This window comes from Thermoascus crustaceus, assembly GCF_041956765.1.
Source record: "Thermoascus crustaceus strain CBS 181.67 unplaced genomic scaffold VTN00scaffold_15, whole genome shotgun sequence".
NCBI lineage: Eukaryota > Fungi > Ascomycota > Eurotiomycetes > Eurotiales > Thermoascaceae > Thermoascus > Thermoascus crustaceus.
In genome coordinates, this window is record NW_027192541.1 from 91,539 (window position 1) to 108,299 (window position 16,761).

Consider the following 16,761-nt stretch of genomic DNA (forward strand, 5'->3'; position numbering starts at 1 on the left):
CTCGTCGGAGGCGCCTCCACGCTGGCATCCTCAGGCAGCAACCGTTCGGGTGGCCCTTGGGTACTTCCAAGGCCCGACGGGTCCGGTGCACCAGCAGACACGTCCTCCGGCTGCGCAGCCATTCGGCGAAATGGGAAATCCGTGAAGCTATCCAACTTGTCTCAGCGCTTCCCGGCTCTCTCTCTCTCTTTCTCTCTCTCTCTCTCTCTCTCTTCTACCAGGTTCCGTGCACGGGACTCCTGACCTCCCCTCCCCGTCATTGGCCAGTCGCCGTGCCCGCCCGATCAGGAAACCGGCTTTCCGACAGGTAACGCAGCAGGATGTCTACGGAGGCCCATGGCTACCTATAGGTCGTCAGCGCTCTTGTGCCTCTTCTACTCTCTATCTTCTACCCGCGAACAGGCATGATATGTCCCTCTGCTCGACTCGGGTCTGCCGAGCACCCTCGGGATCAAAACAGAACTAAGTTAGTCTGCACAGTATACCAAGCACGTCCTGCTTATCTCCCAACTATACAGGACACCCACGCTAGCGCTCGACAACGAGGGGATTTTCCCCTTCGGTCCATCCAGAGAGCACGTCGTCCCAGACCCGCCTAGAACTCCCTCCCTTCGCCCCCCTCCTCTCCCCCCTCTTCACGATGGAATCCCGTCGAATCCTCCCTGCGATGGAGGAATTTGGCTTCACAGACGCTCCCGTGCGCCACTCTCCCTGTAATTTCCGAACTCATCCTGAGCCATCCGTCCGGGAAATGCTGCACCCCCGCCCCCCTTCACCAGTAACACGGCGTCGGCCATCTGGTCGACGAAGATGAAGCCGAGGGATTCATAAAAGGATCTGATAATTGCAACGTATCGCCCTCGGGACGATGCCGCTCCGTATGGCTGCCCGAGTACCCCGTGGAAGATTCTACGGAGCAGACATGTTCCTGTTCATAGCCGATATAGATGTAGACCCAGCTCCACTGACCTGGCGGCAGTCCCCCGGCTAGGCCCTAACGCACGCAAATCAAGAAAACAGCACAAGAACAACGATAGGAAAGAACCAGCAAGGAACCTTATGCACGATCAGCGGCAACAACAACAACAACAACAACAACAACAGAGCAACAGAGCACCGGAGACAAGAGATCAGGTATCATGGTCAACGGGTGATCCCATCGATCGAGCGTAGAACCGGGATGAAGACTCGAGGACCTCGGGAGGGGCTCACCTGCAGTCAGGACTAAGTTGTGGATGCGACGAGCGAGGCTGAAGTGGCAGACGCCCTCGAGCTAGCGCGTATACAAAAGATGTCAAGTTGAGGAGCTCCGGCCAGTCGGAGCGCGGTGGGCCGGGCTCCCACTTTCTCCGCAGCCACTAAGAGGCCGGGATTCCCACGGGGTCCCAAGCGCTCCGTATCGGCGCTCGGGACTTTCCATGCCTTGTGCATCTGCTGCATGCACTGTCACAGTGGACATCTTCTGTCTTTGGCAGCGCGCAAAAGCCACGGGTGCCAGCGTTTTGGATCGCTGGCCTGCCCGGTTTCCCTGTTGGGGCATAACCGGTGTCGCGCAGGATCGCCCTCGCAGCCAGGCACGTGCCGCATAGACCTGTGCAGACGTCGTAGAACTTGATGGAATTGCACAGTCGTATACAACAGCACCGCCAGCATCTCCGTCCAGGCCCACTCCATCAGCAGGAGAACGCTGGGCAAGGTCCTCGTCGTACGACTCTTCCCGGCTACCCGGACAAAACCGCTTTTCTGCACCTCTCCCTCTTCCCTGCTCAATAGTTTCCCTTCTGCTGCGGGTGGTTAGTCGGGAGATACTAGACCAGTAGACCAGCCGTCCGTACCCGTAGACCGCTCTTCCTAAGCGTGGACACGTCAAGGACCGCTAGGAAAAGCGTTCAAGACACCTCGCTAGGCCTTGGGACTGTGGTCACCGATGGTTTCCAACCTCCCACAAAGGACGTCTGCGACGCTGGACGTGACGGACCATGGTTCCCAACTCGATGAATCCCGACGCTGCCCACGACCAAAATAGATCATCCCAGCGGGGCCTGAGCTCCTCGATCCCGCCGGCTCGTACGTAGACTCGATGGTCGTCTCTGACTGTCCGGCAACCCAATGTCGCCCATCGGAACTCCTGGAGACGGTGGATCGTGTCTTATCCACGGATGGATAGGCGGCGGAGGGGCAGCGGTGTCAGAGGGGGAATAGCGAGGGGCATCCGATCGGGGCGCACGGGCGAGCGTAAACTGTTCGCGGAAACGCGGCGCTGCACGAGACGCTAAATCGCACGTCGCTCCACCATCGCGACATGGCCGCTCACGAGAGACCAGATGGATCGCTCAACGCGCTCTCCATCCTCCAGATAACGCTGTATCGGAGCTCCTGCACCGCCTCGCCTCGTCGATGCCCGGCATGGCTCTCCTCCTGCCTGACGGAAGGGAACGGGTGGAAGCCAGCAGAAGCATCCCGAGCAGGCCTGCCACGAAGGTTCCGGTCGACGACTAGCTCTCCTGCTAGCTCTGGTCCGCAGACATAAAAGGGCCCTTCTCCCCCCCCCCCGGCCTGGTCCGTCTTCTCTCTTCTCTTCACCACCAGGAAATCGGTCATCATCTCCTCCTGAAAGCTTCACAGCGCCCGCAACCCTCTCAAAGCCCTTCCGATCACTTTTCTAGAGAAGTGATCACTTCAACACCGCCACCACGTTTTCGACGCTCTTAAACTCGTGAGTGCTGCCCTGGGCAAAGGCCACGGATGCCTTTTCCGCTCCCCGTTGCGGATGTCGGTGCTTGTTCTGCACCCCATCTGGCTCAATGGCTCTCTTTCCATCCGAGTCCAGTCACTGACATGCGTGTCCACAGGCGCCACCACCCGTTCAACGGCCGACGCTCGTCCAGTCGTGGAGGGGCATCGGATTCACCGTATATCCGCTAAGACTCGCTGCCACCGCAATCGTACCTAGTTTTCCACTTTTCCAGCAATCTCCGACCGCACTTTAGACGCAATGGCTCCCCACGCGAACGGTGCTGTCAATGGCTCGGCGAACGGGTCGGCTGGCCAGACTGCCGCTGCTGCTCCTCTGTTCACCGTCAACTCCCCCGATGTCGTCTACACGGACGACGAGATCCGCTCCAAGTACGTCTACCACACCACCGCGGTCACCCGCACCGCCGACAACAAGTTCGTCGCCGCCCCCAAGGCCGAGACCTACCACTTCAAGGTCAACCGCAAGGTCGGCAAGGTCGGTGTGATGCTCGTCGGATGGGGTGGTAACAACGGAACCACCGTCACCGCGGGTCTGCTGGCCAACCGCCGCGGCCTCGTCTGGGACACCCGCGAGGGCAAGCAGGAGGCCAACTACTACGGATCCGTCATCATGGGTTCGACCATCAAGCTCGGCGCCGACGCCAAGACCGGTGAGGACATCAACGTCCCCTTCCACGACATGCTGCCGATGGTCCACCCCAACGACCTCGTCGTTGGTGGCTGGGACATCAGCTCCATGAACCTGGCGGACGCCATGGACCGTGCTGCCGTCCTGGAGCCGTCCCTGAAGGAGCTCATCCGCAAGGAGATGGCCGAGATGAAGCCGCTGCCCAGTATCTACTACCCCGACTTCATCGCTGCCAACCAGGAGGCTCGCGCGGACAACGTGATCCCCGGCTCCAAGGCCTCTTGGGACCACGTCGAGCACCTGCGTAACGACATCCGGTAGGTCCCAATTGCTTATTCCGCACCCTGGTCTCGTTGCTAACTCCATGCAGTGAGTTCAAGGCGAAGAACGGCCTCGACAAGGTCATCGTCCTCTGGACTGCCAACACGGAGCGTTATGCGGACATCCTCCCCGGCGTGAACGACACCGCCGACAACCTCATCAACTCCATCAAGAACGGCCACGAGGAGGTTGCCCCCTCCACCGTCTTCGCCGTTGCCTCCATCCTGGAGAACGCCCCCTTCATCAACGGCTCTCCCCAGAACACTTTCGTCCCGGGTGCGGTCGAGTTCGCTGAGAAGAACAACGCTTTCATCGGAGGTGATGACTTCAAGTCCGGCCAGACCAAGATGAAGTCTGCGCTGGTCGATTTCCTGATCAACGCTGGTATCAAGCTCACCTCGATCGCCAGCTACAACCACCTGGGCAACAACGACGGCATGAACCTGAGCTCCCAGAAGCAGTTCCGCTCCAAGGAGATCTCCAAGTCCAACGTCGTTGACGACATGGTGGCGGCCAACACCGTTCTCTACAAGAAGGGTGAGCACCCCGACCACACCGTGGTCATCAAGTACATGCCCGCCGTCGGCGACAACAAGCGTGCCCTCGACGAGTACTACGCCCAGATCTTCTGCGGTGGCCACCAGACCATCAGCATCTTCAACGTCTGCGAGGACTCTCTCCTGGCCTCTCCTCTGATCATCGATCTCGTCATCGTTGCCGAGATGATGACCCGTATCAGCTGGAAGAAGGAGGGTGCCACCGACGACTTCAAGGGCTTCCACAGCGTCCTGAGCGTTCTGAGCTACATGCTCAAGGTGAGTCCCCCTATGCTAGAAGCCTAACGATGTTCCCTACTAACGTCTTCAGGCCCCCATGACTCCTCCTGGAACCCCTGTCGTCAACGCTCTGAACAAGCAGCGCGCTGCTCTGACCAACATCTTCCGTGCCTGCGTTGGTCTCCAGCCGGAGAACGACATGACTCTGGAGCACAAGCTGTTCTAAGTCATGGCAAGGCATTCTGACACGGGTCTGTAAGAAGACCGTCGCTTTGAAGCCTGAAACGCCTCGGTTCCAGGTCGACTGGTTTGATCCTCTGGGTCACTGCCCAGAACGCAGATAGCTTTTAGCTAGTATTCACTTCTAGTCTCTCATTAAATATCAATATAAATCAGGCTTAGGCTTTTGAAACTGTTCCTCTTGTTCATTTTTTTTTTTCCATTTGTTGCTTTGTAGTCGTGTGCCACGTGATTACCTTGCCCTACGATGCTTTCCGCCCGTAGCTGTCGACTTCGCGGAATGCCGTGTGCTGCTAGAGACACATTCTACAACCAGAAAAATTGTCCACTTGGGTAGCATGGCTCGTTCAGGAGCTACGATTGACGACTACTTCAGACCAGATGCATCCAGCAGAAAGAGGAAATGGACCGACCTCCATGACGAAATCCGAGATGGCTTCTCCGTCGACGAACTAACAGCACCCCAGGGCGATGATTCCACCACCTGGAAACCGCGTCAAAACTACGAAGACGTCCTCATCGGCGAGCTGACTCCAGGTCCGCGTCGAGTCACCTTCATGGCGCGCGTCGTGAACATCTACGACCTCCCCGTCGCCAGCAAGTCCCCACGTGCGGCCAAAGGATGTCTCAAGATCCTGGCGAAGGATCACACGGGGCGTATACTCGTATTGAATCCATCCTCTAGTTGACATGGGTAGCATGCTCCGGCTAATTGAGATAATGACGATAGATCAGTCTCTGGTACATCGACGTCGAATACGGCCTCGGACTTGGATCCCTCTTCACCGTCTGGACTCCGCATGTCTCTGTGTCGAAATCGAATCCAAAGTCCGGTAGCACCAACCAGGGCAGGGAGAATGCCGCCCCGTTGATGACTTCTATATTTCCTGAACGTGATGGTGCGTGCCATGTCGTTGTGCACGAGGACACTGCACCGTCCACGGGCAGGATCTGTAGGGTCCCGTTGGGCTACAGAGAGGGCCAGCCTCACGGTCATGGGCTCAGCTCGCTGGTGGAGTCGAGGGAACTGGCCAGACGGGATGCTTCTGTAGAGACGAAGGTGCTGGTCTACGTCAAAGCTGTGGGGGCTGTTACGAGAGGTGCATCTATCTAACATCCGTTGACAGCTGCCCTAATTATCCCGTCCAGCTAATCTGTCGACTGTTCAGTGACAAACACCAAAGGCCACTCCTCGGACAAAATCGACATCGGCATCGGCGACGAGTCCGGCGAAGCCATCCTCACCCTCTACGGACGGATGATGCTCTCCGCTCTCCGCTGGACTCCCTTCTCTACAATCCTCCTGGTCTCCCGCGTCAACTGGAGACTCGATTGGAGGTTGTCCGTCACGGCACAGACCATGATCGATGTCGATCCGGATATCGTCGAGGCGGAGTGGTTGAGACGGGTTGCGGTGGGCCTGTCGAGATGTGTGAATCAGGTGTATCCGGAGGGTGGTAATATATCTGATTCACTTCGTTCTACAGACAGATGGAGACTTGGGCTGACTTGTGATGGGACGATGAGTCTTCGACGTCGAGACGCTCGAGTCCGCGCCTGTTAAGCTCAAGTTTACGCTGGCGGATATTGATGAGTTGTGAGTTGATCTTCCCTTTCTTTTTTATTTTAGTTTTTTAAGGGGATCTAACATGCATTTCTATCTACCAGTGTCCGAGCACGTCCGAACGGTTAGTACCTAGACACCTGCGTCGCGTACTCAACCGAAAGTACCACATCTGACACGCAAAAGAAATATACATGGGCTATATGAGCCTTCTGATCACAGAAGTCAACCTCACAACGCTATACACGAGACGCCGCCTCTTCAGTTCAGAATGGTAGGTTAAATCAGTGCCTTGGCGGCTGTACCGTAAAGAGGCCATAAAACAGCCGTCGATGTTATTTGCTGAAACTATGCCAGCTGCAATATGCCCCTCTTCGCCAACGCGGTTGCCGCAGACTGTGGGCAGTGCGGGAGGAATTTGGAGTTAAGGCTGAATCCGCAGGTGGTGAGTTCGTTGTGCCATTGTGCTGACTGGGACAGGTTTTGGAAAGGCCAAATTCATCCGATACGTTTTGGCAATCGTTATATTTTGGCATCTCTATTCCATACACTAGGAGCCAGAGGTATCTATCATCGTGCAACTGACCACCAGCTCAAGATCGGAGCCCTAACCGACGAGACCGGAACAATATCCTGCTCCCCACCTCCACCTTCCCGCGGCGCGTCCAACTCGTGGAATTCCCCAGCTCGCTTCTATCCCATATCCAGAGATACCAGACCCATGACATCCACGCCCCTAATCTGGTCCCCGCAAGCCTGGCGCCAACTGCTGGGCCGAGAACCTGCGGAGCTTCTAACCGCTGCGGCTGGCGACGACTCAGCCGGCAAGGCGGCGTCTCCTTCGCCGTTTCTGGGCTATATCCAGTCGCGGCTGCGGTTCCTCCGGATCACGGTCATGTTCGGGTGGTCAGGGGAGCTGGGGAAGTTGGCGATTTGTCGGGTTGTAGGTTAAATTCAAGTGAGTTGGTGAGTGATAATGGGTATTGTTGGAGGCTGACATGTCATATTATCAGATTGTAAGCGGTTCTTTGCAGCCTCTGGTTCTTATTGTCGTTGCTTTCTCTGGCGTAGGTTGTGGGTTTCATGTCATGTAAGGGATAGATGGGCAGTGATTTGTATTTTTTTTTATGTTTTAAATCCATGGAAGTATAACCGTTTTATTAGCGTCATCCATCTATATATATATATATATATATATATATGCATTAGCTTCTCTGGTTACTCCTAGTCGCTGGTGATAATGACATCTCTCCCATCTAGTCAAGGACTGATCTCGACCTCTTTCTGAGGGAACGAAGTAATTTCCTATCCTCCTCCCATCCAATAGATTAGCAAGCAATCGTGTACTTTGTGAGTGTATTTCATGATCCTACCTAACTAATCCTCCCTAACACACTGGACGTCTCTCATCTCTCCCTCAAAGGAACTAGGTTAGGTACCTAATCAAAACTTCCACGAACCCAATTTCAAAAAAAATTAAACATCCCCTTCCACCAAATCGAACACAGAAGACTGTCACTTTCATACGTAGCAAGAGAGCGAAGCGGTCGACCTAGTACATACATACATACATACATACATACAATAACAGCCGCCCAAGCCGCGCACCTACTGGTTCAACACAAACCCCCCAACCCCAACGACAATCTCTGGCCGGAACTATGAAGGATCCTTCGACCGGGTGGAACCCTCGCGTCGCGTTCTGGAGCTACAAGGGCCCTTCAACCACTACGCCTACTGGAAGCAACCCGGGCGGAGTAGGTATTGTCCAGGATAACCTGCGGGCCGTGGTTCCTCCGTCCGCCGGAGGACTGGACGGATGGATGTTACAACATTTGGAGGTATGAGCCTGAGCCTGCGATGGGAGATCCCGGGACCGGGACAGGGCAGGCGACGAGGTTTATGTACCTACGCGAGGACGAAGCTCGGTGCGATGGAAGAGTTACTCACCTAGACGAGGACGTGGTGGAGCGCGTTCCATGGGTGGCAGAAGAGGTGGCCGCAGAGGAAGAAGAGACGGGGTGCCCGATGGACCGGGAGGTAAAGAAGAAGAGCCAGGAGACCTCGTTTGATGAGATGATGGACGCGATCCGTGAGGCGGAGCCTGCGCTTCGAGGGGATGGGATAAAGTGGAGGGAGGCTGGAAGGACATTTGAGGTGGATGTCGAATGGGGGAGCGCGTTGATCCTGGCGAGAAGGCGTTAGATGTTGCGGACTGGGTTATTTTCTGCGTTTTGTTATATAGTGATTCCGCTGATTTAAAGGTGAGGTGTACTGGTTGGGAGTTTTGTCCATTGAATAGAGTGTTATTATTCTCGAATCCTGCCTGAGAAGCTGTAATCCCGCGACTTCTGTAGAAATATATATTAGCGCGACGTGAGTAGGTAGAACCGGCAAAGGGTAGACACTAAGGACATGAATGGAAAATGCAAATGTCGAGAGAGCCAAGGCAATTGCTACGTTTCCGTTAGGTGTCTATGTATTTACGGTTGTCCTGATAGAATCAGCTTCTGTTCACCACGAAAGCGATTGACGGACATTGAATTGGCCCCGCAGATGGTGACTAAGCAATAAAGCTCTCCGCGGCGGGGAACGTACGTATCAGCGCCGTCCGCAGCCTGGAGCTTTGTCTGGATCGGGCAGCTGTCGAGTGCAACTCTCAGCTCCTACGGTCAATTGACCTATCACTTTTGTTTTATTTTACAAATACCTGCAGCCTTTAGACCTTCAGATTTCCTCCGTGCTTCTTATGTCCCCCGCTGGGCTGCCCGCCCTTCGACCTGATCGCCATGGCCCCGCCGACACCTATCTCCATCCCGCTCTTCGCCCAAACACAACAGCAGCTCCTACTGAAGGAGCATGAAGTGGAAAAAGCGTCTTCGGCTCTCGCAAGCACAGCTGCCTCGGTCTCCGCCTCCACGCGACGCACATTGCAAGCAACCGGCTATGCCTTGACCGGCATCGTTCTCGCAAATTGCAGAACGGGAATGGGCGGACGGACGGTTGGAGAGTTCACCGCTGATGCTGCACTTTCCTCGTCGAGTCAGAAATCGGATACCGCAGGAGAAGACTCGGATGGGAGACCTCGGTTAGGAGCGCACGGGATCCGAGTTGGCGATGTTGTCCGCGTGAGTGACATCGCCTCTGGGGCTGCTAAGAAGCCTGGCAAAGATAAGGACAAGGATAAGCATGGCGGGAAGGCTGCAGAGGTCAAAGGAGTCGAGGGTGTTGTTACTAGGGTCGGGGAGAGGAGCGTGTGGGTTGCATTCGGGAACGGTGGGAGTGCAGCTCGCCCGAAAGATGAGGACGAAGGAGTGGAAGAACTATGGGGGAAGAAGCTATGGATGTGAGTCTCCTGATGGATTAATTTTCCAGACTAGGTCCAGATCTCGTTGTAAGGATCAGTGTAACTAACAGTGGCTTACAGGATCAAACTTGCCAACGATGTCACGTACAGACGGTGAGTGCACGCGTCGAATGACAATTTAGGAACCCCTCTATTGACCACTTCGCAGTATGAACCAGACGATGGAGAAGATGGAAAAGATGTCAGAATCAGAGTACACGTATTTCATGAAAGTAGCTTTTGGCCACACATCTCCATCGACTGTCGACCTCGATTCCGTCGGATCTATCGAGTTTATCGAACCATCACTGAACGATTCGCAGAAGGAAGCAATTCGGTTTGCTTTGGCGTCGAGGGAAATTGCCCTTATTCATGGCCCTCCCGGAACGGGCAAAACGCACACTCTAATAGAACTTATTCTTCAGATGCTCCGTCGGAATCTACGCGTCTTGGTCTGTGGACCTTCGAATATTTCCGTGGACAACATCGTGGAGCGACTCGCCCCCCACAAAGTCCCAATTGTTAGGATTGGCCATCCAGCGCGTCTCCTGCCTTCTGTCTTGGACCATTCGCTGGAGGTCCTCACCCAGACATCTGAAGCTGCGGAGATTGTGAGGGATGTCCGAAAGGAGATTGATGAGAAGCAAGCAAGCATACGCAAAACAAGAAATGGAAGGGAAAGGAGGGCAATTTACGGGGATATCAAGGAATTGCGGAAAGAGTTCAGAGAACGGGAGTCTAAGTGCGTCGACAATCTGATGAGAGAAAGCAAGGTGGTCCTTGCAACACTCCACGGTGCTGGAGGACATCAGTTGAAGAATCAGAAATTTGATGTTGTCATTATTGACGAGGCCAGTCAGGCCTTGGAAGCCCAGTGCTGGATTCCTCTCCTGTCAGCCTCCAAGGTGATTCTTGCCGGTGACCATCTGCAATTGCCTCCTACCATCAAGTCATCTATTGAGAAGTCGGCTACTAAAAACCCAAGCAAAGCGGAGGAGACAAAGGGGGATGCGGACGGTGAGGGAAAGGTCTTGAAGGGAATTTCGCTGGAGACGACCTTGTTTGATCGACTGCTCTCCCTCCATGGTCCAGGTATCAAAAGGATGCTGACTATCCAGTATCGAATGCATGAAAAGATCAACAAGTTTCCCTCGGACGAATTGTACGAATCCAAGCTTGTAGCGGCAGAGCCTGTGAAGGCCCGTCTGCTGAAGGATCTGCCGTACGACGTCGAGGATACTGACGATACGAGAGAACCGCTTGTCTTTTGGGATACCCAAGGAGGCGACTTTCCAGAAAAGACAGAAAACGACGATATAGGTAAAAAGGAGGCATTGCTCGGCGAGAGCAAGAGTAACGAGATGGAGGCTCTTGTTGTTGCAAGACACGTTGGGAACCTCGTTCAGGCGGGAGTGAAGCCCGACGACATTGCGGTTGTGACACCCTACAATGGGCAGTTGGCTGTCCTGTCCAATGCTCTGAGAGAAAGGTTCCCTGGAATCGAGCTAGGGAGTGTAGATGGCTTCCAGGGCCGTGAGAAGGAGGCTGTGGTCGTGAGCCTGGTACGAAGCAATGAGGAGCGCGAAGTTGGGTTCTTGGGAGAAAAGCGGAGACTAAACGGTATGTTCATGTCCTTTCTGTGCTCCTTTTCGAGAATTACGTGTCTGGATCGACACTGGATCTTGGCTTGTGGTTGTTTTCGGAAATCGTGTACCCGGGGACGGTGTATTTGAAACAGGCAAAGAAGGGTACCTGCAGTGTTGCTAATTATAATCGTGTCTAGTTGCAATGACCCGGCCCAAAAGGCATCTCTGCATCTGTGGCGATTCAGAGACTATTAGCCGGTAAGTTCTCACCACTGAAGTCTCGAAAGGGAAATCCCAGTCTACTCGAAACGGCAAGTATCTTCGAACATGGTTTTGATTTTTGATTCTTTCTTCACAGAGGTAGCCGCTTCCTGAAGCATTGGATGGACTTTCTGGAGGAAAACGCGGATCTACGGTACCCGGATGCCGGGGACTTGATGTGACGGACATCTTTGGCAGTTGTTCTCGACAATTTGCCATTGTTCTCATGGCTGGTTGAGTACAGGTAGTATTGTTGCTATTGCCTGCTGCCCGCACCATCTTACCCCAGCCGTGAAGCTATGGATGTAAGATAGGGGCACATCCAAGGCTGTGAACACATTAAAACGGTAAGCGGTCCTGAAGATAGCTGCACTTGACCCGCCCGGAGCGGCGGTGCCGTGAATAGTTTGCCTGCAGATGAACATGGGTCTCATGAACCGAGGTTGGATGACGATTCTCTGCTGGATCCGACTGCAGGGCTCTGCGCAAGTGACTAACGATCCGCGACGGTATTCTACCTAGTACTGATGCTTTGAAGGAGAAGAGGGATTGCTGGGGTAGCACTCTGTATGCAGAGTTCCGTGGTGGATGCTTGATTTCGACGTTGTCGAGTGGAATGGACCTAAGGATGAGACTACGGAGAATTATTAATCGACGCACGGTTGAAGTCCTTGCCTGGCGTCGAACTACGGCGGAACGATCACAGGGTTTCAAGCATCCTACAAGTTAGCCAAAAACCGGCCCGAAGAGTATGCTATTATTATACGGAAGATGCAACACAAACTCTGCCCGGTACGCAGATCCGTAACTAATGAGAACTAGAGGGTTTGGGTGTAACTAGCCTTGGTACCGTGCAAGCAACGGCCTGGCGAAAATCAGCGATGCTGCCTGGGTCCGGAGAATTATGTGCATAAGCTGAGGTATGTACGTTTGCTGGTACGCAATCGATCTGGATAAGAGGGACATTGAACCTGTCATCTGACAACCCGCGAAAAGGATCGGGGCCCTTGGCTGCATATACGCACAAACACACTGCTAGCGGAGTGGATGGCTAGATCTCTCGGCCTGCAGAGAAGGCGGAGGCCACCGGAAGGCGGAGTTATCTGGGGATCTGTCTGCAGGGTTCCTGTCTTCCTTCTGGCGGTCAGAGAGTAACAGCCGTCTTCGGTTCTCTGCGTCCTGGGTTTGGATCGGACATCATATCTCGGCAGCCGTTGGAACAAGGCGGGACGCAAGCTGGCTACCCGGGAGCTTCAGTCGCTCAGTGGAGTGAACTGGACGCGCTAATACAACGTGGCCCCCGCAATGCTTGTCAGGGCTCAGCCGAAAAGGACCGGACTACGCCCAGATGCCCCATGCAGCCATGCTCGTGGGGAAGAATGGGCCTGGACGCTCCGTGGAATCCCCGTAGAAGGAACATTTTTCTAGGACTCTGCGCACCGTAACCAATGCCATTCGCCACGAGCGAAGTTCTCGAAGTTAACGTACCCTGTTCTGTCCCGTCCTGGGTAGAGCTCCCTGTTGGTGCGGTCGACCTTACCGTACCGCACTGTAGACCCGCGTAGGTGATGTAAATGCAAGGCTGTGTAGAGTCGTCGGATGAAGATCAGCGTTATGAGAAGGCTTCGAGAAAAAAGCCGGTGCTATGGCTGGATGGGTCGAAGAGCAATGGCCAACTTGCAAGCCTCCGAGGGGACGCTGTCGACGACGAGGCTGCCATGGTCACGCAGCTGGCCGGATTCCAGAACGGAACAAACAGAAGAGAAGTCGAGCTGTTGGTCGCTGGTAACCGAGTCCAGGATGAGAGCACCTGCAGATATCCATGTTGCAGAGCCGTTGGTTGGAGAGAGCATGCTTCAGGAGGTGAACCCTGCGCTGGGTGCCGCTGTGTCCGCCTCCTATCTCTCGTCTCAGAGCCCCTGTCCTGGCTCACATTCCTCTCCGCACGAGCTCTCCTCGCATCCCGGCTTATCGCAGCTGAACAACCCTTTCAGATACGGTATGTGGTCTCGTCTTCGCTTGCAGGCTCGCACAGCTTCTGACGCGTGAAAGCTCACTGGCCTGTCGATCTGCCTCGTCAAAGGACTTCTGATACTGCTGCCATGTGGCCGCACGGGAGCCGGCGCCCTCAAGTGCCGTTTCAGCCTCTCACCAGGCCGATCTGGGGCCTTGTCATCTCCCGGGATGGAGTACGTTATCGTCCTTGTTTCTGAGCCCCGTCGACCGGTCGTGGATCGCTTGCCGGGCCCGGGCTGGACATTGGCTGTTCTGACGCGGATCTCATTCTTAGGACCTCACAATCCGATGTACCTGGCTAACGTTCTGCACCGTTACGACCCTAAAGAATACGACGGCGATAAAAAATAAATAACATTCGGTGAAAAGTGATGGATTTCCTCCGGAATGTGGCCGCTGTGATCTCAAACTCCACCGGCCGATGTGATGATGCACAGGGGTGAAGCCAAAACAACCATTCGTTCGGCGGCCCACTTGGTCGCGATTCTGACCACAAGCACAACAGCCTCGTTGCCAACAGCCCTCAGGCCGGATGCCGGTCTGCTGCTCTCGGTGCTGGAGCCCGAGAGAAAAAAAAAAAAAAAAGCACCACCGGTCCTAGGTTCATCCCGCGATACGGAGCAATTACCGTTTCCCCTTGCTAAACCTTAGCACCGTCGGTCAACAGGGAATGATCGTCTTGCACTGATAGACTGTTCGTCTTAGTGTCGAAGTCTCCCCTCTGCAGCCACTGCTCTCCGCGCCTCCAATTGGCACAGGACGCGGCCGCGGCTCACCCGCCTGAACGAGTGGAGAGCACCCCAGCACGGCTGCACGGGCATCTGGTCCTCCATGCCGGAGATTCCTACATCTACTGGACGTGCTGCCTCGCCGCTCCTGATCCTTGGTTCTGATATTCAAGCTTCAGGTTACTTCTTCTTTCAACACCCTCTTTTCCCTTCCAACACATCCCCCCTCCGCCTGCTGCCACAGGTATGGCTGGCTGATCATATTTCTATGAGACGCCTGTCTGTTGCTTCAGCCGTGTTTGCGCAGATTGTGGACATGGGCCTCTTCAGCGCCCGTCGTGGTACGTTGGTTTGTTCCCGTCTGGCGGGCCGGTACATCAGTCGTTAACATAACATGCGCATTCCGACAGCAGCAGCTGAGACGCAACTGAACCGCCAATAGCCTCCGTTCATCCTGGACCTCCACGGAGGAAGGCAGCTAGAAGGCTGGGAGAGGTTCCCCAGTTCTAATTGAATTCCCGTCACTCGTTTTTCCCTCCTTTTACTTTTCTTGAAGCTATCATTCTTGCCGGGCCGTTTGCCTTTTTGGCCCCCCTTCCGTCGCGACGTTATACAACATATGCTATGAAACAGAAGTATTCATTGTAGCCCTGATTTTGGAAAGACCAGTACGCGCCCTAATTTCAATTCGCAACGAACCATTTTCCTTGTCTCCGAGATGTCGCAAACGATGCACTATGGCCCCCTGAGAAGCCACCAGCATGGCTCCCTGCGTCGCGGGGATATCAAGATATCCGACCCTATTCCCATACCGCGAGAGGGTAACGATGGGCTTGGTCCGCAAGCTCTTCGTGCCTCTGAGTATCCTTCGATGTCGTCCCTCCGTCAGTCGCAATCCTCCGCGGTATCTGTCCGCCGGCAGACCTACTCCCACAATCCGCAAGATTCGATATCGACCACCACCTCGAGAAATTCGAACATGCATCGGCGGAGAGGAAGTGCCTTGAAGACCGTCATGCGCAAGATATTCGGCAGAAGCCGACAGCGGAGTCTCGCAGAGGATGATGAGGAGCATGCGGTGGACGAGTCGCACATTACTATCGACAGTGATGGGAAACCGATGCCAGAGGGCGGTACTTTCGTCACTATGCCGGACTCTATGAGGTCTAAACGGAGCCCACCGTTGGCGAATAAGCACATTTCGCAGACCAATGGCTTGCACCCGTTAAGTGAACAAGATATGGAGTCGGCCCGAAGACGGCCTCGCCGCAGAGCGACACTGCCCAGTCTGGTACTTTCGGACGAGGAGGCCCGGGATGTCGTCACGACCGTCGCATCTTCTGGTGTCGTAGCTCTGGGTACAAGGACCAATTCAGAGGCAGGACAAAGTGTAGAAGATCGGCGAAGGAGCATCATCCAGGCCAAGAGACGATCACGAAGTGCAAGTGCTCTTCGGGAGGCGGCGAGACGACATCAGATGTCGCCCATTCAGTGGAGGCGGCGGAGCGACGAAATCAGGCTCTGGAGAACCAGCGTCTTGGAGGGATCGTCCACGAGACCTCAAACGAGCACCACCGTGGCCAGCGGACGGGACCTGGGCCCGAAGGATATCCCTGAAAGTATAGCGGAAACTGAGCCGGAGAGTGCGGCGTTTAACTTTGAGAACGTGCTGGAGATGCAGAAAGACGAAAGCGTCACACTGGACCAGAGAGTCATCACACTTGAGGTGAAGCTCATGGATCTCGAGCTCGCCATTGCGAAGATGCAAGGCCACGGGTCGAAAGCGTCGGACGAGAAGCGGCGAAGACCCTCGCCGTCGCGAGGTCCCGCTCCGCATGAGCGCGGCCAGCCCTCTTCGATCCCCTCGGGTGACAGCGAGCATTCGTCGCGCAGCTCACCGTCTGTCGCCGGCGGGCCTCGACCGAACAGCACCAGCACGCTGCGCCCGAATACCGTCCATACCATCCACCATGTTCCCACGTGGCTAACACCGTCGTCGGCTTCCCTTCCCGATGTCAATGGCGTCTCCATTGAACAGTACAGTGCGCTCATCACTCTACTGCGCAGAGAGCAGACTGCCCGGAAAAACCTAGAGAACCAAGTGTCGCAGCTTCAGGACACTATCAGGCAGCTCCAGCGGGTGGTTCTGACCTCGGGCAGCGCCTATGCGATCCCTAGCCCGGATGTTCAGGAGGTTTTGCGCTTCCGTCGCGCCATGGGACCTCCTTCGGTGGACTCCACGTCAAGGGTCGAGGAGGCGCCGGCAGACTACTCCGATAGCGATGCGGGTAGTGTCCGTTCAGACATCTACGGCGGTGAGGAACCGGAGCATCGGTCCAATATGGACCTCGTTCAGCGGAACCAGATTCCTGGAATGATATAGTAAACATCCGGGGTGCGGGACTGCTCTGGTGCCCGCGATGGTGCTCGTATCGTTGGATATCCCTACGAGACGATATACGCTGGGTAGATCTTGAGCATCTGGTCGACCGATTTGGCACGGCAGTACGTGGCGTCATTGGATTTGGGCAAGCAGGT

The 16,761-nt window shown here is 55.1% G+C and overlaps 8 protein-coding genes across 8 annotated transcripts; 7 read left to right on the top strand and 1 right to left on the bottom strand.

The window, feature by feature from the left end:
• Positions 1–683: 683 nt before the first annotated feature.
• Positions 684–1,981, bottom strand: VTN00DRAFT_3419 (uncharacterized protein; the record flags this gene model as incomplete). Its single annotated transcript, XM_069429734.1, has 6 exons — positions 684–909; positions 970–1,056; positions 1,213–1,273; positions 1,345–1,781; positions 1,836–1,876; positions 1,940–1,981. 6 exons carry the CDS (start codon positions 1,979–1,981, stop codon positions 684–686), a joined length of 894 nt encoding a protein of 297 aa, XP_069282800.1.
• Positions 1,982–2,302: 321 nt separating this feature from the next.
• Positions 2,303–2,925, top strand: VTN00DRAFT_3420 (uncharacterized protein; the record flags this gene model as incomplete). The annotated part of the gene is made up of 3 exons (XM_069429736.1): positions 2,303–2,481; positions 2,672–2,716; positions 2,853–2,925. 3 exons carry the CDS (start codon positions 2,303–2,305, stop codon positions 2,923–2,925), a joined length of 297 nt encoding a protein of 98 aa, XP_069282801.1.
• Positions 2,926–2,995: 70 nt separating this feature from the next.
• On the top strand, positions 2,996–4,708 carry VTN00DRAFT_3421 (uncharacterized protein; the record flags this gene model as incomplete). Its single annotated transcript, XM_069429737.1, has 3 exons — positions 2,996–3,702; positions 3,756–4,521; positions 4,574–4,708. The coding sequence occupies 3 exons, from the start codon at positions 2,996–2,998 to the stop codon at positions 4,706–4,708; spliced, it is 1,608 nt and encodes a 535-aa protein (XP_069282802.1).
• Positions 4,709–5,060: 352 nt separating this feature from the next.
• Positions 5,061–7,238, top strand: VTN00DRAFT_3422 (uncharacterized protein; the record flags this gene model as incomplete). Its single annotated transcript, XM_069429738.1, has 8 exons — positions 5,061–5,387; positions 5,453–5,822; positions 5,892–6,179; positions 6,250–6,319; positions 6,391–6,410; positions 6,473–6,560; positions 6,644–6,731; positions 6,885–7,238. 8 exons carry the CDS (start codon positions 5,061–5,063, stop codon positions 7,236–7,238), a joined length of 1,605 nt encoding a protein of 534 aa, XP_069282803.1.
• A 709-nt stretch (positions 7,239–7,947) lies between these two features.
• On the top strand, positions 7,948–8,491 carry VTN00DRAFT_3423 (uncharacterized protein; the record flags this gene model as incomplete). Its single annotated transcript, XM_069429739.1, has 2 exons — positions 7,948–8,127; positions 8,177–8,491. The coding sequence occupies 2 exons, from the start codon at positions 7,948–7,950 to the stop codon at positions 8,489–8,491; spliced, it is 495 nt and encodes a 164-aa protein (XP_069282804.1).
• A 584-nt stretch (positions 8,492–9,075) lies between these two features.
• VTN00DRAFT_3424 (uncharacterized protein) lies at positions 9,076–11,661 on the top strand (the record flags this gene model as incomplete). The annotated part of the gene is made up of 5 exons (XM_069429740.1): positions 9,076–9,632; positions 9,714–9,746; positions 9,802–11,252; positions 11,416–11,476; positions 11,577–11,661. 5 exons carry the CDS (start codon positions 9,076–9,078, stop codon positions 11,659–11,661), a joined length of 2,187 nt encoding a protein of 728 aa, XP_069282805.1.
• A 1,486-nt stretch (positions 11,662–13,147) lies between these two features.
• On the top strand, positions 13,148–14,733 carry VTN00DRAFT_3425 (uncharacterized protein; the record flags this gene model as incomplete). The annotated part of the gene is made up of 4 exons (XM_069429741.1): positions 13,148–13,478; positions 13,532–13,668; positions 14,201–14,564; positions 14,666–14,733. The coding sequence occupies 4 exons, from the start codon at positions 13,148–13,150 to the stop codon at positions 14,731–14,733; spliced, it is 900 nt and encodes a 299-aa protein (XP_069282806.1).
• Positions 14,734–14,953: 220 nt separating this feature from the next.
• Positions 14,954–16,606, top strand: VTN00DRAFT_3426 (uncharacterized protein; the record flags this gene model as incomplete). Its single annotated transcript, XM_069429742.1, has 1 exon — positions 14,954–16,606. One exon carries the CDS (start codon positions 14,954–14,956, stop codon positions 16,604–16,606), a length of 1,653 nt encoding a protein of 550 aa, XP_069282807.1.
• Positions 16,607–16,761: the final 155 nt, after the last annotated feature.